Source organism: Hippopotamus amphibius, chromosome 2, assembly GCF_030028045.1.
Source record: "Hippopotamus amphibius kiboko isolate mHipAmp2 chromosome 2, mHipAmp2.hap2, whole genome shotgun sequence".
In the NCBI taxonomy this organism is placed as follows: Eukaryota; Metazoa; Chordata; class Mammalia; order Artiodactyla; family Hippopotamidae; genus Hippopotamus; species Hippopotamus amphibius.
The window spans coordinates 159,265,654-159,288,977 of record NC_080187.1 but is presented as its reverse complement, the minus strand read 5'-3'; the positions used below and the strand labels follow the sequence as shown (position 1 = coordinate 159,288,977).

Here is a 23,324-nt window from a genome sequence, read left to right as displayed (position 1 = left end):
GGGGGTAAAGAAGGAAGTGCGGTGTAGCTTAACACGGAAAAGGTCATGTTAGCTACTCACAGGAATAGGATGCTGAAAATGTGGGTCCACAGTTGCACATGTGAAAAAGGCCTAGAAGCTTTACTATAATTATAGCAAGTACTGTGTGAGTCAGCAGTGTGGAGTAGCTGGAATAACATAGCTAATTTGCTATTGAGCTACATAAATAGAAGTATAATATCTAGGACAAGGATGGCAATAATGAAATTCAACTCTGTACTCTTCAGACCACACCTGTGGTATTGTTTTCAGTTCTTTGCATCACATTTGAAAATATAATATAAACAAACTAGACTATGATTATTGGAACTGAGTAGGGAGAAAGTAGGGACTCACCATGTAATCTAAGGAGCAGGGGGAAAATGGGGCTGTTTAGTTTTGCAGAAAGAAAAACTTGGTAGAGGAGAAGGGGTGAAATGGAAGGTGCTTCTGAATATTTGAAGAGCTTTCCAGCAGCAGAGGAATTAGATTAATTTAACTGAAGGGTGAAACTAGAGCCAATGGTGACTACTCAAAGGGGCTAGATTTCAGCTCAATCTTCAGTTTTTCTCACCTATAAGGAAAATAATAAAAGTACAAACTGAATTGTAAGAGCTTTTAAAAGAACAAATGAACTGCTTGTGAAGTAATGAATTTCCTATTGCTGGAACATGGGTGTGGTATTATCAAAAAAGATTGTTTTTTTGTTTTTTAATTTATTTTTGGCTGGCTGCATTGGGTCTTCACTGCTGTGTGCGGGCTTTCTCTGGTTGTGATCAGTGGGGGCTGCTCTTCATTGCAGTGTGCTGGGCTTCTCAGTGCGGTGGCTCCTCTTGTTGTGGAGCACTGGCTTAAGTAGTTGCAGCACGTGGGCTCAGTAATTGTGGCCCATGGGCTCTAGAGTGCAGGCTCAGTAGTTGTGGCACACGGGCTCAGTTGCTCCGCAGCATGTGAGATCTTCCCGGACTAGGGATGAAACCTGTGTCCCCCCTGCATTAGCAGGCAGACTTTCAACCACTGTGCCACTGAGGAAATCCCCCAAAAGGTTAAGTTTTGAAGTCAGACAATGGGATTCACATTTAGGCCTTGACACTTACTGTTGGCACTTACTAGTATAACTTGGTACACTGCCTAATGTCTCCTAGCTTCAGCGGCTGATGGAGGAGATGTCTAACTTTTCTAGAAGGTGTGTTTGGAGTATTAGAGAAAATCAATGTAAATCCCTTGATATAGCCCCAAATATTGTGCTCACAAGATACTGAATGTGCATTACCGGAAGTATATATCATTTGTCACATGTGCATGAACGTATTTCTGGTTAGGGAAGGAGCTTATTTTGACCTAGATCTCAAGATATCTATCTGAAAATCTTTAAAAAAAGAAACTTGCTTAATATAGTTCTTATCAAACTTTTCCCTTAACTTCTTATATCATAGAAACTAAGATCATCAGAACCTACCTAATAAATATTCCTAGAATTTTCATAGTGAAGTCTCAATTTTTACGTGGGGTTTTAAATATTGCATTGCAAATTTTGATAGTCAACACAAAACTTTTTTAAAGTAAGTGGAATTTAATCTATTGTAATTCTTGTATAAAATGTCTATTTTGTCATCTTATCCTCTGATCTCCATTTCTCTGAAGCATCTTTTAAAAATCAAGGTGTTTTCTGGATGGGGGCAGGTGTGTCATTAAAGGGTTATAGGGATCAATACTCTCACATCCAGCCAAGTTGGGCGAGATGAATTCCATTTTATGGCTGGAAAAACTTAGATTATACCAGCAGTAAAATTTATGGTGCACCTTCCACATGTCAAGTGTTGTGTCAGACACTTTATTTCATGCAGTCCTAGCAATAACCCCAGCTGAAGCAAGCATTACCATCTTTAGTCATAGGTGAAGCACCGAGGACAGAGGACAGAGACCATGCCTCTCTTATTGAATGCACTCTCCCTGGGGCCTGGCATAATGCCTGGCATACTAGGCACACAAGAAATATGTGTTGAATTAGTAGATAATTGAATGAACAAATGGAAACATGGAATCTCAGAAAGAACAAGTAAACAGACTGAGATCATAAAGCTCTGTAAGTGATAGAGATCAACTCAGACTCAGGTCATTGCGCTGGCCCTTCTCAAATACTTGCAGAATCTACTTGTGATGATACTGATTTCCCAGCACTGTATCAAGTGTGTGGGTGGTAATATGCATTTTCATACCACAAGACCATTGAATATCTGTTAATTGACATTGGGCAAACCTGAGATAAATTATTTTTACAGGTTTTTATCCTCACTAGCTGCATTGTTTTATTTGCATTTTAGGAAGATTGTTTTATACATATTGATTCCATTATTTTTCCTATCTCAGATACTGTTAAAAAGAAAACAACAGGCCCAAAATGGAGTCACTTATGCTAAGCCCCTCGCCATTAAACCCAGACTTAATTATAGTTTCAACTCTCCCAGAAATGGAATCTTAAACCAATCAGGAATCGCCTGATCAGCACCTGCCATCTCCTAAGGGAAAGTAACCTTGCAGGGACCAATCCTCTTTTTTGCCTTGTATAACTTCCTTATTCCCAATCCCTTCTGCCTATTGAAGTCTTTTAGTTTGTACAGCTCTTTCAGAGCTCTTTTCTATCTGCTAGACTGGATGCTGCCTGATTCATGAATCATTGAATAAAGCCAATAAGATCTTTAAAATGTATGAAATTGGACTTTGTTTTTTTAGCAGATACTGTTTTTAGAATAGCCCCTTTTCTCTGATTATGAAAACAATACATGGGGGACAGAATTAAATTATGTAAACTTGGATTTGAATCCTGACTCTACCATATATCAGCTAAGTGATCCTCAGCAAGTTAACTAATGGGGTTAATACTTCCTACGTAGGTTCTTTTCTCCCCTTTCAGTCAGAATTAAACAAAATAATATATACAATTTCTTGGCATAGTGTCATGTACATTATAAGCATTCAACACATATTAAACTATTAATGATATAATACTAACAATATATGTTCATTGCAGAAAACTTTGAAAACACAAAAGTATTGGAAAGAAAGTAATAAAACACTCGTACTTGCATCCTCAAAGATTACCACAGTTAGTGTTTTACTGTGTTTTCTTCTAAAATGTTTTTTCTTCTGAAAATGTTGTGTACATTTTTAAATAGTTTAGATAGCACTGAGTATATAATTTGTGAACTGCTCTTTTTGTTTTTATCTTAGCAGGAGACTAATTTGATTAAGAGATAAAAGCTGAAAAAAGTCAGGAGTGCCTTCCACATTAGAGCATTTTGATGGTATGCTCCTAGACTCTAAATGGGCACTTCTTCGTCTTTTAAATTACTTTTCTGCTCAAGGAGTGATGAAGTTGAAGTGTTGCTCCCCAGGATATCTGGGAGGCAGTAATTATTCTGCTAATTGAAGAATAAATGTCCAGTTTTTACTTTGTGCTTTTTTTAGGCCTTTGCGAATCAGGATGCTAGATCTTTGGGCTTTCAGATAATTAGCGATGAACATTTTGCTCTGGTTGTTCAATAACCTTCCCTTTCCTTTTCAATGCTTTCTTATTAGTAATTAAAAGAGAAATTGCATCAAAAAAGCTGCATATACATTTATATCGCTCAAATGCCATGACTGGTTTGTGAATTACTCAAGAACCTGGGAAGAACTTGGAAACAAGATGTGCTTATAAAGATGCGAAAGGGATTGCCATTTACAAGGGACACGCTCAGTTCAAGGGACTGATGGTGGAAAAGGTCATGGGCTTCTTTCTTCCTGGCTGTTTGCATTTATCAGAGCTACAGAAACAGGATTCAACTAAGTTCAGGGACCGTGAGGGGTTGATGAACTGCTTCTTTTGGATTGCACTTCATCTAGGGAAGACACTGTCATGTCAAATTACTTTTACTGTTTTCAGGAGAGAGAGGAATAGAGATCCAAGGCAGCCACTGAATTCTTAAAGCAAAAATGCTATGGACTCTAACTAGCTTAGGAAGTAAAATAAGACCTAGGTGTAAGTATAAAGAATTGCCCATGAGCTTTCTGTATATTCTAGCTGTGCCAAAAGCTATATTCCTGACTGGAGTAGATTTTTAGAATTATCACCACCATCATCACCATCATCCTATTTAGTGTATATGAGTGAGTAGGGAAGTTACATTTTGGAAATGCTTGGGATGCTGAGGACGTTCTTTTTTTAACTCACGTGTGACTTTTAAAGTACCTCTGTTAGACTTGATCTGCATATTGGACTTCTGGATTTCTGACAACTGATTTTTCTGAATAGGGATTTTTCTGACTTGATTTTACTGTGAAGTTGGTAGATATGGCATGTTGTGGGTTGGACTGTATCCCCCAAAAGATATTTTCAAATCCACACCTCTATATCTAAAAGTGATCTTATTTGGAAATAGAGTCCTTGTCGATGGACACAAGTTACGATGAGCTCATACTGGACTGGGGTGGGGGCAGGGTGCTCAATCCAATGAGTGGTGTCCTTATAAGAATGCCTGTGAAGATACAGAGAGATACCCATGGGAGAACTCCATGTGACGACAGAAGCAGGGCTTGAAGTGATGCAGCTGCAAGCCAAGGAATGTCAAGGACTGCCGGGATTCACCAGAAGCTGGGAGAGGTAAGGAAGACTCCTTTCCTAGAGGCTTCAGAGGGAGCATCTCAGACATCCATGTTTCAGAACTGTGGGCAAATAGATTTCTGTTGTTTTAAACCACCAAGTTTGCAGTTATTTGTTATTGTAGCCCTAGAAAACTAATACATAGTATAGATGAATTTGACCTCTATCTGTACAAAGGAGCCCCTTTTCAGGAGGACTAGAGCTCTTTTATTCTCATGCTGAGTTTTATACTGCTTCTTATTCTTCACTTTCTACCACAGTAGAAAATGGAGAAATAGGTTGTTCTTATAGCTCAGAAGGACACATGGACACACGTATCATCTTCAGTTGGGTTTCCTCAGAAGCAGGCACTGAGACAAGAATTTGTGTGAAAGTAGTTTCTTTGGAGACGATCCAAGGAAGGACGGACAGGGGAGTGGGGACATGAGATAGGCAAGAGAAGGAAGCAAGTATGGGGTGAATTGATCAATTTGCCACTGGGATGTAACTGTATTGGCAAGCTCTGGGGTACAATGTAGAACACCCCTCAGAATTACCTCCCCTGGAGGAGAGGAGTTGGAGGATAAATACCTGCCTTTTTGTGGCAGATGCTCCTTTATTTGCTTCGGGACTTTTGTTCTTGTATATGTCCTTAGGGTGCATGGTTTGCATCCTTAGAGTTTGCTTTTTACCTCTGTGAGGTTCACCTCTTAATCTTCATAGTTGAATTCCACAATCATAATGGGAGGACTTTTAAAGGATAAAAACAAGTCAAATTGTATGTCGTCTTAAGCTTCTTTCTGTGATAATGCTGGAAACTTCTAGCCTGTCAACTTTTCTGCATAATTCTGGAGGAAGATTTTCTCCTAGATTTGCCTCTTCATCACGGGATGCTCACAGCAGCGAGGAGAGAAAGATCCTCGAAAGGTAGCTTTGAGGTCAAATTTCCACATACCCCGAATCTGCTTAAAGCATAGTAGTGTAACTTCTTTGAAGATTTGAATTTGTAAACAACTGTGTAGCTGTGGAAGCCTGTCTAGTTGATCTTTTCAAAAAAGAAGATTTTCAGTCTTATTCTTAGTTGCTAAGTCACAATGGGTGCTTTAGAAATGTAATTTTAAGTCCTGGATTTGATTTGGCAAAGAAAGTATTTTTAAAGTTAGCAAAAATTATGTAATTTTCTCTCTCACTAAGGAAGCAATGAACAGGACCAGAGACTGCCTTTGTGTGTGTGTGTGTGTGTGTATATGTGTTCACACAGAAAGACTTGCCCTACAGGAACAAGCTGCCCCAACACAGAGAGCCGTTTGGGTATTACAGATTTTGCAAAAAATTCAAGGCATGCAGGAGAGGGAAGTTTTATATCACCTCGAGCAACAGAAAGTGGCAATGCAACACCTGTCAAATGAACCTGGCTTTCCTTCCAGCAGCAGTGGCAGCATCGAAACTTTCAAGGTGTGATGAATTATTATCCACCATCTGTTTTACAAAATGTTAATTCTTCCTGAACCAAAATTACAATCTGGCAAATGAGCTCTTAGCAAAGCAACAAGTCATCATTCACAGGAGCCTATAGAGAGAACCTGAGCAGGAAATTATTAGCACAAATGCTTTGCCAGAAACAGAGTGGAATCTTATTAAAGACCAGAGAAAATGGTCAATTAGATAATGAGACACAAAATAAGCAGTCAGTGATGGAAAGAGGGGAAAATAATATCTCCAGAGGTTAAACTAGAGGATGTTATTCTGTTTTATCCTTTAGAAAACAATTACTGACCATCTCTATAAAAATTTTCATGTGGCATTGGTCCAGGGTTGCTGTGGGAATGTGCTGCAGAGTTGTGAACTGGAGTTGTCCTGGATTTTCCTTTGTCCTGTGACTGTAGTAAGATTGTTGTGTAGAGAACTTGCACCTAAAATCCATTCTTTATTTATATGTGATATACAATTGAACTTAAGATGAGTAGTATATTTGAGGGGCGTTTTATTTAAATAAGTATCTGTGTAATATAATTCATAAATATATATTATCTTTTAGGAATTGTACAAAAGTTTTATTTATTGATACTGACTGGGACTACTTTTGCTTATGAATTATGGATTAAGCTATAGATATATCTTATATAATAATATGCACAGAGATCAACACATACATTTTATATTAAACTGTAAGATAATAGGTGATTTTTTTTTTTTTATTGGCTGTGTTGGGTCTTTTTTGCTGTGTGCGGGCTTTCTTCAGTTGCGGTGAGTGGGGGACTACTCTTGGTTGTGTTGCGCGGGCTCCTCATTGCTGTGGCTTCTCTTGTTGTGGAGCAAGGGCTCTAGGCGCGTGGGCTTCAGTAGTTGCAGCACATGAGCTCAATAGTTGTGGCACACGGGCTTAGTTGCTCCATGGAATGTGGGATCTTCCTGGAGCAGGGATTGAACATGTGTCCCCTGCATTGGCAGGCTGATTCTTAACCACTGCGTCACCTAGGAAGCCCCTAGGTGATTTTTAATATAATGCATGGTTCACAAAATTCATTTGCAAATAAAATTTTATTATTAAATATCATTTGCTAATGTATTTTAAAACTGTAGATTTTTCAAAGTAGGAAATTTAACTATCTTAAACTTATTATTTAAATTGCTAAATATAATATGCAGTGTATTTAATAATTTTCCTTCAGCTATTTATTTGGCTGTAAATCTTTGGTGTTTTAAATAAAACTTATATTCTTCCTCTTAAGTCTTCCTGAACTCTGCACACCACTGTTCTATTATGAATACATGGCAGACATAAAAAGGAATGAAATGAAAGTTGTCTAGGGACTGGACTGTTGAATAATTCCTCCCTGAAATTTAAGATTAGGATTCTTAAAATTTGGGGGATGTGATAAGTTTCAGTTAAGGAATCAAAGAAGATATACTGGAAAATATAGAAGTGGGTCTCAAGTATGATTCTGAGATCCCTGGCAAATGTACACGTATATCTAAGCCTATGTATACTTCATCCTATGCTTGTGTTTTGTACTTACATCCCTGTGTATAGCTATCTATATCTACACATTTATAATAATTCAAACAATAGGCAGCACATCTAATGGACTATAAATTATATTTTATATATGTAAAATTTAAAAAAAACCATGAATTTCAATACAATAATTCCAATTTCTTTGCTCTTTGGATGTCTCTCTGAGATGCTGTTTGCTGATATTGCTGATGAACCTGATGACAAGTGAAGAGTAGATTTTCCTGGGAAGAACTGTCCTCCCACGCTTGGTCTCCAAGTTTTAGGTTTTCTTTGTTCTACTCTGAACTTGAAGTTGTGAGATTGTTTCTTGAGAAGGCTTACCATCTTTTGAGTGCATTTGAATGGTACGGACTGAAGCCCCCAAAGTATCTTTTTTTTTAAAAAAAATATAACATTGTGTGTTTGTTTGCTGATCACATTATATTATATAATTTAATTATAGGACATTTGGGGGAATTAAAAAGAGCAAAGGAAGAAAATAAGTTATTCAAATCCCTCTCATCCCAAAACAGCTGTTATTAATGTTTTGGTACACATTCTTCCAAATACATAGTTTAAAATTTTTCAGACATCATAATTCTAAAGGCATAAGTAAAGTTAAAGCAGCAGTAATTATCATAAACTTCACTGGCTTGAGCTCCCTCTAGCAAATGTAGGAGTCTGAGCCCTCTTCGATCCTGTGCTATGTTACTTTGGGCATGGCCAGGAGAGACTCGTATCGCCTCATCACAAGCATGTCTTCCACACTCTGACATCACCTGTCAAACCACTTGGATGACAGCTCTGCAGCTGCCTTGATGTCGTAGCTTGGTCTTTCTGGTGATCAGCCTCCATCCAAGAGCCCACAAAGAGTCACAGTTAGAACAAAAACCCTTTCTATTACCAAGGAAATTCCAAGGGATTTAGGAGCTTGATGTCAGATGCTCCTATCACTCAGGAAATTATAGCAGCTTTAGGAGCTCTGTGTCAGGAACAGGGGCAAAGATTGACATATATATTTATTCTCATTCCACATTTATTAACACTGGTTTTGACCTATTCAGAAAAAAAGCAAACAAACCCCAAAACAAGAGGTCTGCACTATCTATGGAGTTCTAAATACACCTGCCCTGCCCAATCCTATTTATTTGAACACCTCGATTATCCACCTATGATCCTACACTTCATGTGTAGCAGAAGCCTTCCCAAATCATGCCCCGGTCTTTAGCCAAAGTGGCATTTGAGGCTCTGCCTTGATTTCTAATTACTTCATTTGCATCTGTATCTTCTAATTTTAATGTTAGCATGAGAAGTGGTGCTATTGTCTAGTTGCAGCTTCACTGAATTCTCTATCCATTTTATTAGCTCCCTTTCAGCCCAAGAGCTCAGGACCACATTTGTGGTCTCCTCCCTTTTTATTGCATTGTTTCCCCCTAAAGTCTTGCCAACTGTGCATAACTATTGTATTTTTTTATTTTTGGAGGCCGCATCACTCAGCTTGTGGGATCTTAGTTCCCTGACCAGGGATCAAACCTGGGCCCTCAGCAGTGGAAGCATGGAGTCCTAACCACTTGGCTGCCAGGGAGTTCCCTAAAACTTGTATTTTACTAACTAACCATGGCATCCATCCTTTAACATTGTAGATTTCTCTTCTGATCCATGCTACCCAGACAAAAGAAAAAAATGAATGTTCATCTAGTGTTCACTTTGAAAGTCTCTTTGCTCCTCCTTATAAAATTGTATCAGATCACTGAAATCTCATTCAAAGGCCCTGCTCTACTGTATGTAGTTTATATAGTAGATTCCTCTGCATCTTCACTCCTAAGATGTACAATGAGAATGATAATAATAATACTTATCTCCTAGGGCTGTTATCAGCTTTAATGGGCTTACAGTGTATCTGGAACATACTAAGTGCTCAATAGTATCATTTATTTTATTTATTTATTTAATTTTTAAAATAGTATGATTTAAATAACCACTGCCATTATTATTGCTGTGCTGCCTTTCTCTAAGAGTGGTTTTGTATTTCAGTATGAATACACTGGGCTTAATAAATGCAAGGGCGCTAGAACTCTGCAAATAGAATCTATAGGATATCAAAGATGAATTACTGCCTTCTTAATAACAACTAGATGGGAAATTTTATTTGCTTCAGTTTGTTCTGCACGATGCTGGTTCTTGTTTTCATGACGTTGAGCTCTTCTGTATCCTCCCTGTTCTGTATTTGTGTACCTTTATGGAGACCAGCTCTCTTTCAGTCACAGTTGGTGTTCAGTTTTTCTAGTGGTGAGAGGGACATTTTAAAATCCTTTCTGAGCGTCCTTATTGGGAATGGATTCCCCATTGTGTGGCATCGTAAGATTTCCTGTTGTTAAAAGATAAACTGAGGCATATTAAAACTTTTAAGAGTTTAAGCAAAAACTGATTAGAATCGAGCAGAATCCAATCTAGCAGAGAGAAAGGACCTCTGAGGAACTGTACAGAATGAAAGACTTTTATGGGCAGAAGCGAGCAGGCACAAGAAAGTTATACTAAGCCATAAAGCAGGTTGGTTATTGCAAGTTTACTTTCCTTTAGGGGATGGCGGGGGTCTCTCAGGCAGATTACGTAACCAGTGCTGATCAGGTGATTCCTGATGGATTGGTTTATTATTCCATTTCTGGTGAAGCCAAAACTGGAATTAATGTACGTCTCGGTTTGTGGATGTGGGGCTTAGCATAAGTGGTTTCATTTTGGGCCTGTTGTCTTGTTTTTAATCCTGTGTAACACCATTAAAGCTGAGATCTGCAGCTGATGAGCCCCACTGCCTTTATGTTCACCATCTTTTGTCTTCCTAAAGCACTGCATGATAATAATATATTTTCACCAGATTAGGAGGCTGTTACCAACTGTGCAGTTGGCAGGAGGCAGAAGAACAAGTCTGGAAGTCAATGATCCAGAGTTGCATTTCACTTCGTGAGGAAGTCATAAAGCAGTGGATCCAATGTGCACATAGTTGTGGAAAAGATATAGAGACAATTCCATGTGTCCTCAGTGAGGGAATACAGGTCCTCTTCTCCTCCCGAAGGTGAGCTCCTCAAGGACAGGAGACCTGTGTTAAGCACCTTCGTATCTCCATGCCTATCTAACTGCAGTCAGATGCCTCCCATTGACCTGAACCTGTGGCAAGGCACTTACCTGATCTCAAAGTCCCATCAGAGCCTGAGGGGGTAGGCAGTGATAGACTCATTGAAAAGCCAAATTAGAGGAGCTCTGCATGTTTACATAGAGTGGCAGAATGAGAAGCCAGGTTCAGGTCTGCTGACCACAGTGCCTTGATGGGTAGGTGGTGGGATCCTGGATTTGGGCTGCCTGGTTCAAATCCTGGCTCCATCACTCACTACCTGAGTGAATTTAGGCCAATCACTTAATCTCTCTGCTTCTCCATTCCCAAGATGTAAAATGGGGATGATAACAGTACTTACCTCATAGGGATGTTATCAGCTGAAGTTTATAGCATTGCCCGGCATATACTAAGTATTCAAGAATTCTCAGTTAAAATAACTACTACTACTACTACTACTACTACTACTACTACTACTACTACCACTAGTACTACTACTACTGCTATTACACTAACCTTCTCTAATTGGGTTTTTATATTTTAATCTGAGGGCACTGGACTCAATAGGGAGCTAGAACTCTGAAAACAGAATCTGCAGGGTATGAAAGATAATATTACTGCTTGACCTCCCTTAATATATCTCAGTATCTTTCCTTCCATTATGTTTAGATTTCTGGCTCAGTTTGAGTCATTCCTTAGAAAGATACAGAATGTACTAAAATTCTACCTCAGTAACAGTTTCAACACTAGACAGTAATGTCTGTCCATAGGAAGTCATAAAAATTCATGGGAAATTTCATCTTAAGAGTATAACTGATCCAACAAAGGAAAAGCACAGCAATGATTCATATTTGCTAACTTTTTTTTTGGGGGGGGTTCATTTCCCAAGATAAATATATAATTCTGGATATTTTAATCCATTAAGATTTTCATTTTATAAAATGCTGAATAAATTATGTACTTTCTATGCAGAGAAGCTCATGGAACCCAATACTTCTCATTTAATTTCCTTTCCTTAAATAATGGTTGGATAAATATTAAAATGAAAATATTCTTTTCTCTTAAGCAAGGAAGGGATTTATATTTATTGCATTTCTTCCTTGGCCAGATTAATTTTGTCCTTCCAGTTCACTACTCAGTGGTGAATCTAGAGGCACATGGTGTTGATCATTTCTTTTAGGGTTTGCAACTGTTCTGTGGGTGTGCTTGGGTATTAAGAGAATGTGGGGGCAGTGGGAGAGGTTGCTGTATTTTGCATATTTTGTTTCTTTCATTAGAAAAACATTTTTAGAAGCGTGCAGATATTTTGTATTTTTCAAAGACATGAAAGGTGATCTTTATACCCAGAAAAAGTATGTTTGAGAAAAAAAAAAAAACACAACCAGCTATGGCTTTTTAAAATGAACTTTAGAAATTTCCTTGTGCATTCAGATTTCTCATGCTGTAAAGTTACTCGTTCCCCTCTTTTCCATACTGTGGAAAGGAAGGAAGGAAGGAAATCACTTCACAGTTCACACTTACAGGGTGGGGTGTTAGGCTCCACCACTCTGTGGCGTATCTGCAAAATTATTTGGAATTCTGCTGGGGATAGTTGTCTATTCTCCCCAACTTATTTATTTACACAATCACTTACATCATGGACTCCTGAGTGCTCGTGGGTATTTATTTTATATTTTGAGTTATAACCTAATATTACTTTATTAACTTTGTTGCTCAATTTTTTCCAGCTTTGTGGCTCAAAGTTCCATTGGGAGCTCTTTCATTTGGCTCCTGGGTCCCTTTGATGTACCTACATCATTGTTATTTATCATTATTCTTTTTTAAAGCACCTCTTTACTTTCTGATACTACAAGATGCTCTAGGCTCATCTTGTGTATTTCCTGCCCCAGTCCTAGAATCAGCTATTACTTCCAGGAGTCCTATTTGTTTGGTTTTTTTTTTTCAAAGGATGGTATTTAAAAGCAAGATCTGGGCACCGGATGTGCTCCTTGGTAATGGGCTCTCTCAGCTGAAAGAACAGGAGATATATGTGTGTATTCTAACCTACTGTATATACACCTATCTAAAAATGCTTGTGTATGTAACCAACTGTATCTATATGATAAAGTTGATCAAATGAGTGTGTACTGATGTTTCAAACTCTAATCTGTTATTTCATGGATCATTCTAGTTTTCTCGCCTTGCTTATCTCTAAGGTCCCACTCCCCCCATCTGTCATCCGTTTACTTAATTTTTCGCTTCTGGCGTACACACACAGTGCTTTCAGAAGTGTTAACCCACACTCCAATGTGAAACAGCTTTATTGCAGTGCTATGTACAGTTTCTATTGCCTTTAGTCTTCCAGACGCCATTCATTTCCAGAGTTACTTGGGTTACCACCTTATTCCCCTACCCGCATCGGTGAGGTTATTTTGTATATTTGTAAGACATTTAGGTTCTTTTGCCACATCCTGCATTCTCTGTTGGGATCCTACCACTTCCTAAATTGATTTTTAAAAAATTTTACGTACATTGAAGTGTGTGCTTTGTGCTATAAAATTCTATGGGTTTTGTTAAATGCTTAATGTTTTGCATTCACCATTACAGTATCACACAAAATAGTTCTACCACCCTAAAAAGTACTCCTTTGTGATATACCTATTCAATCACCTCCTCCCCCTGAGTCCTTGGCAACCACTCATCTGTTTACCATTTCTATAATTTTACCTTCTTCAGGCTGTCGTATGATTGGAATCATATAGTATATAGCTTTTTCAGACGGGCTTTTTTCACTTATCAGTATGCATTTAAGATTCATCTATGTCTTTTTGTGGCTTGATGGCTCTTTTCTTTTTATTGCTGAATAATGTTCCATTTAATGCATATATGAGCATGAGTCAAAAATTATCTGCACTCTGGCTGTAGAATTTATTTTAATTAACTTTTAGAAAAGACAAATGCATTGTTTTTTTGACATAATCTCCTTGCTTTTCAATACACTTTGTCCATCTGTCAGCAACCTTTCCTATTCCCTCATTAAAAAATGTTTTAGGCTGAGCTATGAGACACGAATGCACCCGATGTCTTTACTTCTTCATCAGAAATGAATCTTCGTCCTCGTAGGGCTGCAAACAGGAGAAAGTCTGATGGAGCAAGATCAGGACTATAGGGAGGATAGTCCCTATCCTCAAAACACCTCAAAACAAAGTTTTTGCAGAGTGTCGACAGTGTGGGTAGAAGTGTGCAGACGTGCATTGTCATGCAAGATCACAACGCCCTTGGCTAGCAGTCCTTTGCATTTAATCCAAAGTTTGGGCTTCAGCTCTTCAATAAGCATCTCACTGTAACAAGCACTCTTGATTGTTGAATCTTTTTCCTGATAATGTTCCAATACTGGCCCTTGAGAATCCCTGAAAACAGAATTTTTTCACAGTGTTGTCATTGGTCAGTGTTGTCATCAGCCTTGGACGTGGATGGGGTCCAGCTCCTTCTTGATGACAAACACTTGTGTGACCTTCCTCGAACTTCTCTATCCATTCATACACACTTCTTCGAGACAGAACACTTTCTTCATACTGCACACAAAGTCTTTGATAAATAACAGCACCAGGTACACCCTCAGACCACAAAAAATGAATCACTGCATGCTGCTTTTCTTTCATGCAAAAAACAAGTGGGTCATCCATTTTTGCTCGCACGGCAGTTACAGATGAACTGATGTAACATGTTCACACCTGCACAGCAGTGACTGGGGAGACAGTAGCCTTGAATGGAAAATGCTGATAAGACAGTGTGGCCAACAGAAGTTTTAATGTAACCGGAGTGTGGGTAATTTTTGGCCTACCCTCATACCAGTTTGTCTATGCTTGTGGAAGGCATCTTAGTTGCTTCCAGTTCTTGTTGATTATGAATAAAGCTGCTATAAACTTTCACATGCACTTTTTGCATGGACATAAGCTTTCAGATCAGTTGGGAAAATACTTAGAAGTGCAATTGCTGAATTGTATGATAGGGCTACCTTGAGTTTTGTGAGAAACTGCCGAACTCTCTGCCAAAGTGTCTTCCAAAGTGGCTGTACCATTTTTCATTCCCCAAAACAATGAATGAGTTCCTGTTGCTTCATATCCTCACCAATCCTTGGTATTGTCAGCTTTTGTTTTTAGTCATTCTAATACATATTTAGTGATATCATGTTGTTTTAATTTGAAATTGCCTAATGACAGATGTTGTTGAGTATCTTTGTATATGCTTATTTGCCATCTGTATATTTTCCTTAGGGAGATGGTCAGATCTTTTGCCTATCTTTTTCATTGAGGTGTTTGCTGTTTTTATTGGCTTTTGAGAGATCTTTGTGTATTTTGGATATAAATCCTTAATCAAATGCTTGTTTTGCAAATATTTGCTCCTTTCTGTGGTTTGTCTTTTCCTTCTCTTAAGAGTGTCTTTCCCAGAGGGTGAAGCTTTTAATTTTAATAAAGCCCAGTTTATCAGCTTTTTCTTTTGTGGATCATGCTATTGGTGTTATGTTAAAAAACTTACCACCAAACCTAACATTGTGCAGTTTCTCCTAAGTTTTCTTCAAGAAGTATTATAGTTTTGCATCTTACATTTAGGTTTATCACACATTTTGAGTTAATTTTTATGTAAAATGTAAGATCTGTGTCTAGGTTTATTTATTTATTTTTTTTGCATAGGCATATCTAATTGTTCTGGTACCATTTATTGAAAAGACTGTTCTGTCTTTCTTTTTCTTTTCTCTTTTCCATGCTGTGTGGCTTGTGGGATCTTATTTCCCCAACCAGGGATTGAACCTGCACCCTCTGAAATGAAAGCATGCGGTCCTAACCACTGGACCGCCAGAGAATGCCCAAGACTGTTCTTTTTCTATTGGATTGTCTTTGCTCCTTTTTCCAAGTTCAGTTGACTATATTTGTGTGGGTCTATTTCGGGCTCTTCACTGTTCCATTGTGATATGTATCCTTTCACTGAGATGATGCTATTTTGATTACTGTGGCCTTAAAATAAGTGTCAAAACAGAGTAATGTTAGTCCTCCAACATTGTTCCTCCTCTTCTCCTCTCCCTCTCCTTCTCCTTCTCTCTCCTCCCCCTCTTCCCCTCCTCTTCCTCTTCCTCCTCCTTCTTCGGTATTGTGTTGGTTGTTCTAGGTCTTTTTTTAAGATCCTCTTTCATTTTCTTAAAAATTACTGTTTTAATATTTTCTGTATACAGGTCCTACACATATTTTGTCTGATTTAAACCTAAGTATTTCATTTTGGAAAGATGCTACTCTAAATGGTATTGTCTTATTAATTTCATTCCAGTTGTTTATTGCTGGCATGTATATAGGAAAGTAATTGACTTTTGTGCATTAACTTCATATCCCGTGACTTTGCTATACTTGCTTATTAGTTCCAGAAGTTTTTTGATCATTCTTTGAGATTTTCTACATAGTATATCTTATCATCCATGAATAGAGACAGTTTCAATCTATATACCTCTTATTTCTTTTTCTTGTTTTATTCCACTAGCTAGTACTTATTGGATAACATTGAATTGGAGTTGTAAGAGATAAATCCTTGTCTTGTTTTTAGTGTTGGGGAGCAAGTGATCAGTATTTATTTCACCATTAAATATTATGTTAACTTACATATTTTTGTAGATGTTATCAAATTGAGGAAGCTCTCTTTTATTCCTAGTTTGCTGAAAGTTTATTTATTTTTTATTATGAATGGGTTGGATTTTGTCAAATGCTTTTCTGTGTCAATTGGCATAATAATATGATTTTTCTTCTGTAGTCTGTTAATTTGGTGGATTATATTGATTGATTTTCAAGTGTTGAACCAGCTTTGCCTACTTGGAATACATACCACTTGGTCATGGTGTATAATTCTTTTTAAACATTGTAGATTCAATTTGGTAATATTTTGTTGAGGATTTTTACATCTATATTCATGAGAAATAATGGTCTGTAGTTTTTATTTCTTGTACCATCTTTCTCTGCTTTTGGTATTAAAGTAATGCTGGCCTCATAGAATGAATTAAGGAATATTCCCTCTGCTTCTATTTTCTTTAGGAGATCAGTGTCATATCTAATTCTCTTTCTATGCTTGCGTTCTCTCCTTAGACTGTTTCTTCTTGCCTTTTGTGGTGACTTAGAATTTTTTGTTGGAAGCTGTACATGTTGGATAATAGGAACTGGGGGGAAACAGGCCTTTGCTGTGATGACTTATGTTAATATGGGGTTGGCCTGTATTTGCTCTTAATAAAGGTGCCAGACACTTTAAATTCCTCTGGTATCCTGCTCTTGTCTCCCTTCTTGGGTTTCCCTAAGTCCTTCTCCAAGATGATCTCTGTCTTGCAGTTTTATCAGCTGTAATCCATTGATATCACACTGGAGTCTCTCTGGCGTGTGATATTTTGTGGGCCTGTGTCTATGGCCTGAGATCCTCACATGTGTTTTTGTTTTTTTTTAATAGCTTCTCCTCTCTCCCTTAGATGAGCAGGAAGGCTGTCAGGACTGAAGTCCCAGGGCTCCAAAACAAGCTCTGGTAGAGTATTTTTTTCTGGAGAATAGGCCTTTGGTATATAGAAGACTCTGGGTGTATTTCACAAGGATTCCTCTTCTTTTCCTCCTACCAGAGACACAAGGGGATCTTTCTAATTCTTCAATGTTACCATTGACGTGTTCTTTTTTTTTTTTTGAAAATGTTAAATTTTATTATTTAACATTGTTTCACCATTATAGTTATTATACATACAACTATTGCTAAAGGTCACTTTATAGAGTAATTGCAGAATGGTCTGAAATTTTAGCAGCACCCATTTTATACAAGAATTCTTTTTCCCACAGAGACACATCAGGAAAATCATTTCAGGTAAAAATGTTGGTGAGGAAAAAAAGAACGTGAAATGGCAGAAATATCTTTTTATAAAATGCAATGTTAGAACAGTACTAGAGAAGACAGGATTCTTTAAGTCCCGGATTTAACAAACACCACCTAAGAGAAAGATAGGGGTTTTCAAGATACATTCCTAACCTTTTAAATATGGCACCATGGATGTACCATTACTCAGCACTGCAGGGAATTAAGAATGATTTGGGATTATGTACTGTATTAGCTTCCAAATTTTCTCAACAATCACATTTAAAAAAAATGAATTGGGAAGAGCACTGAGGGTAGGTAGGTTGGCAGGGGATTGGGGAGACCAGTTCTAATAGTCCCTGACTCCCTTCCAGCTGTTCCTGTTCTATACCATCTACTGAGCTGGTCCAGTCCCCTTCACTCAGTGTGTCACCAAAGGCAGCTTCAAGGCTCCATGGCAAGAGACCACCTATAACCTCTTCACCTTCTGCTGCCTCTGACTACCATGACCGTCTGCTATAGTTGCACTGTCCTCAGTGTGTCCAGTCCCCGGACAAGGAAGGGGAACCATGGTGAGACCCCAACCCCCAGGTCCTAACACATACCTAAAACCATTGCCTCTAGCTTGCTAGCTATCTATCAAACCAGAAGTGAGCTGCTAACCATATCTCTAGCAGCTGATGCTGCACATAATTTTATTGAATGTCTTCAATTCTAACCAGCACTAGCCATCATTCTGTGAAGTAGAGTTAACTGGGCAAGAATTAGAAAGAATAATCAGTATTCCTTTGCTCTTGGGCACCAAGAAGACTTCAAATAGACTTTGTAGCTTCACGTAACACAGCACCTCAATTGAAACCTTTTTTGCAGCGCGTCTGTCATAATTCCCTGGTAGGAGGGGAGCACATAGTCCCAGGTTGGGAAGGGAAGAGGGCTTGTACCATTCTCTTCCTTATATGGGAAGAGCTCCATCTCACTATATCTGCCTGTCCATCAATTCAGAAGCTGAGTGGTTCTGAATTTGAGTGTATTTTCTATTACCTGCTGGGCCTTTGGTACTGGTTTTCTCCCACCATGCTAACTGAAGTGCCTCCCAGCCTCAGCCATATCCTCTTCCTCTTTGGCCTCTTCAATGCTCCTCTGGATCCTCTCCTCTACGGAGCCTTCACCCCTGGCTGCCGAAGAGGGCACCAAGAACTTAGTATAGACTCCTCCAGGGAAGGAGATTCTGGGAGAATGCCCCAACAGAAGATTCAAGCCCTCAGACATATGGAAGTACAAACAAATGTGGCAGCAAGAAAGGCAGAAAAAACAAAAGAGACATTCCCATGACATCTATTTGCTGAGGAGAGCATATATAGGAATAAAATAATTATTCTTCAGTACTGTGAGGACATCTCACTTCTACCCCTGCTCTTTTAGCTTCCAAGTAAAAGAAATACTGAGCAGTGTCTCTACTTTGACCCTAGATGAGACTTGAGACTATATCTAAGGTAAAAACTCACACAGAATTCAGTCCCTGATTTGCCTTACTGTAAGTAGTGCTTCAGAGCTTGCAATACTAAAATAGGAAAGTAATTTTAGAAAACAAAAATTGGACATTTACCCATAACTCAAACGAAACAGTAACCAGCATAGGATAAAAGATTAAATATAAACACAGAGAGTTCCACCCCAGCCCTATTTCACCAAGGGTGCATTGTCAAATGCAATTTCTGGAGAGAACACCTGAACAACACACAGTGGGTCAGCGACGCCTCCGGTCTGGACTTCTGCTGCGTCTTCGGCCACCTCTCCTCTTGCCCTTGGGTGGACCCCGAACAAAACACCAGTCCACGCGGATTGGCTGTCCCATCAAATCCTGGCCATTGAGTCCCTCCATAGTAGCCTGGGCCTCCTTGTATGTTTCATACTCAACTAGAGTATACCCCTTTAGATATCCTGTACGTCTGTCCAGGTTGAGGTGGATGTTTTTTATTTCTCCATACTCTGCAAATTTATCATGGATGTCTTCTTCTGTGGCTTCCTCATGGACTCCAGTGACAAAGAGAATCCAACCTTCAACCGAGCGTTGTGGTCCGGGTTCATCGCCATCCTGCTCCACACTGTCATAATCCTCACGCATCCGCGCTCGAGACCCCTCGGAGCCAAAGCCACGGCCCTTCCGTTTCTTCGCTTTTTCTTTTAGTTTGTGGATGCTCTCATCCCCATCCTCATCCATGGCGAAATCCTCGCCCCCGGCCTCATGAAGATCCAGTACGTCCGCCATCTTGCCTTCGCTCTAATTCTCGCCGGTGCCGCTCAGGCACTTGGCTCCTCGGGAAACTGCCTCCGAGGGGCCATTGACGTGTTCTTACAAGTTTATAGCTCCAGTGCTTTCTGCTATACATAAGCAGATTTTGACTGTGACTCCCTGTTTGTGTTTGCCTGTTTCTTCAGATTTGGGAATAGTGGTTTCCCTTGAAAACTCAGTTCTTTCATGGGTTTAAGGAAAGGTATTAGTTTTCAGTTTGTTCAGCTTTTTCTGGTTGTAAGTTTGGGGTGAAGAATTCTAAGATTTTTATGTGTTGTAGCTGAAATTTCTAGTCCATTTTTAGTAAACTTTATTTTATTCTATTAATTTGTTGCTTGTTAATTGGGCATGACATATCTCTACCATGTTTTACCCATTCTTCCAACCCTCACTTCCAGCTCCCCACTACCCCATGTCCACATATTGTACTCGTCCCCTGTAGACCTCTGTGAGATTTTCTTTTCTATCTTGGCTTTTGTTATCTATTAGTTTTACAGTTTTTTCTTAATTACATTTTTGATTTGTCTTGAATTTATTTTGGCTGAAGGAGTGAGTTAGCCATCCATTTTTGGTTTTGCCAAAATGCCAGACCATTTTTTTGGATAAATCTATCTTTTCCTCACTGATATAAAAAACTTTTACTTTTTGTATACTAAGTTAAAAAAAATATGATCTATTTCTGAACTCTCAAATTTGTTCTGTTGATTTGTTAGTTTACTCCTGTGCCAGTACTTTTTTTTTGTTTTCTTGTTTTTTGTACTAACATTTTTTTAAAATAAATAAATAAATTCATTTATTTATTTATTGGATGTGTTGGGTCTTTGTTGCTGCACACGGGCTTTCTCTAGTTGCAGTGAGCAGGGGCTACTCTTTGTTGTGGTGCACGGGCTCCTCATTGCTGTGGCTTCTCTTGTTGCAGAGCACAGGCTCTAGGCACGTGGGCTTCAGTAGTTGCAGCACACAGGCTCAATAGTTATGGCACACAGGCTCAATAGCTGTGGCACATGGGCTTAGTTGCTCCAAGGCATGTGGGATCTTCCTGGAGTAGGGCTCAAACCTGTGTCCGCAGCATTGGCAGGTGGATTCTTAACCACTGCGCCACCTAGGAAGTCCCTAGTACTAACTTTTTAATGTAGGTTTCATTGTGTAGTGAGTTTCTAAGAAAAATAGTATTTTAAAAATAGTAATGCACTAATGGCATACATTATTTTAAGAATGACTGATGTTGATAATATTTATTTTGCTTTTCTATGAACAGGTGTCTTTTTATTTATTCATCTTGCATTGTATCTGTTAGTAGAATTTTAAAAAGATTTTTTTTTACATAGATCCAATATACTTCTTATATTTATTTTAACTATTTTATCTTTTTATTGTATTTTCTTAGCAGTAATTATTTGTATATAGGAAAGCAATTGATTTGAGGACATTAATTTTAACCAAAGATTTTACTGAATTATCTCATTGTGTCTAATAGCTTTTTAGTTGTCTCTCTTGGGTTTACAGTTATATAACCATATCATTTTCAAATAATGATAATTTTGCATTTTCCTTTTTATTTTTTGCCTCATTTATTTCTCTTGCTTAATGACAATGGCCAATCTTTCTTTAGAACAATATTAACTAATAGAACACATTTCATTGTAATAAACTTTTTTTTTTAACCCACAACTATCTCATTGTCTTGTTAAACTGTAAAATCCTTGGGGCAGGGACTTTTATTTCTAATGCTTAACATAATATAGGGATAAAAAATAGGTACTCAAAAGGCAGCTGTTGAATGATCTAGGGCAGGGTAAGGTAAACTAGGCTGAGCTGAGATACTCCATTCAGATACCTTAGCTATATGAAGTTAGTGTCCTTGACTATCATAGAGATAGCTAAAGTGCCTCTTCATCAGACCCATGAAAGTCTGATGTGAGTCCCATAGCTAGAACCTATGATTTTTGACCACAATTGAACCCTTAGAGAGCTGTATCCTTTGGGCCTGTCTCAGTTCATTTGGAGTGAGGGAACACTCCTGCCAAAGGTCAATCTTTTAGGCACAATTGCCCTGGAAGACAGAACTTTAAATTTTTAAAGATGGTGTATTCAGAGAAGAAGTAGCAGAAGAGAAGTCGAAGTGCTTTGTAGATTCTACACACCGTCCTGGAACACAAGTCTTGTGACATCCTCACAGAAGCAGCAGGAACCTTCCTGATTCCTGAATAGGGCTCCAACAGTAGTCTTGTGTTGGGGATGGGAAGATAGAGGCAGAAACTTGGCTTTTCTATGCATAATAAGCATCAAGACTTTTTGAAGAATATGGAAAGGCAGACTTATGTATAGGGCATCTTTGAAATCTCTGTCAGTGGGGCCTGCCTGGAAAATGGTCAGGGTAATAGAAGGTCAGCAATGGGAACATGAAAAAAGACAGCTCCTGGTTGGAATGAGACCAGCCTGAGAACAACAAGTGCAGTAAATAAACCAAAGACACCTACATTCTTGGTGGGTATGAGCAGGAGTCAAAGTAGTTTAATGGCCTCCCAAATTAATGGGCAGACTTGAAACCCAAAGGCTTTGGCTTGTGGCCTGATGGACAAGTATCTTGAGCTTGGTACTGGCTCCTATAACCCTACTATGGTGGCCCAATAATAGTGCTCTCCTTTTCAACTCTATTCCAGTAAGTCCTTCATCATGCATCCCTATTTCAGAGGAGATTGCTTCTAACTTTTCCATTAGAGAAATGAATATTATGATGGATTTCATTTTTCCATTGAAGCTAATTGACCATGGGCAATAATACTAAGCACCATATCTAGTAGAAAGGAAAGCAGAGGGATGTGGTTTACAAATTGCCGTGGAGAAGCAGAGATCACAGCTCATCTGAGGAACTGCGTCTTCTGATTAGCTGTGCTACTTGAGGCAAGCAAGGTGCTTCTTAGTGCCCAGCAACCTATTCCCAAATGGGGTTTGTGCATTTCTTCTTTCATTCCCTAATCCATTCATTCTTTCATGAAACTTCTTTTGAGGTATATCATGCACAGAACTGTAGATTCAAAGATAAATAGATCATCTTTCAAGCTGGTGTGGATAAGGTGTCTCTTTAGTATATAAAAATAATTTTGGTCATGAATCTCTGTGAAAAACTTAAGGACGCAATGATCCCTCTTCCTAGGAGAAAGCACATAAGCCCCTAATTTTCCACAGTTTCAGAGGATGCACAGATATCTGATGCAGGTCCATGGAGCCCCTCAGGTTGAGATCTCCACCAGGAATGCAGCAGACATCAGGACTGATGGCAGAAAACTCTGAGCTTCACACATCAGAGTAGTGAAGCCCATATTCTCTGACCAAGTCCCTCTTTGACATCCCATTCAGTTTTATAACCCTTCTGTCCCTGTTTCTCTTTTAATCTGAACTCTTAAATTATTCCCTCTCTATGGTAGTGTAAGGGCTTGGTGAG

At 38.6% G+C, this 23,324-nt stretch overlaps 1 protein-coding gene across 1 annotated transcript; it reads right to left on the bottom strand.

The window, feature by feature from the left end:
* Window positions 1-19,095: 19,095 nt before the first annotated feature.
* On the bottom strand, window positions 19,096-19,906 carry LOC130845986 (RNA-binding protein 8A-like). The gene has a single exon (XM_057723901.1). The coding sequence runs from the start codon at window positions 19,853-19,855 to the stop codon at window positions 19,334-19,336; it is 522 nt and encodes a 173-aa protein (XP_057579884.1). The 5' UTR covers window positions 19,856-19,906; the 3' UTR covers window positions 19,096-19,333.
* Window positions 19,907-23,324: the final 3,418 nt, after the last annotated feature.

What these genes read in the sequence shown, in the direction of transcription:
- LOC130845986 (XM_057723901.1), bottom strand. Translation starts at nt 19,855, where the DNA reads ATGGCGGACGTACTGGATCTTCATGAGGCCGGGGGCGAGGATTTCGCC.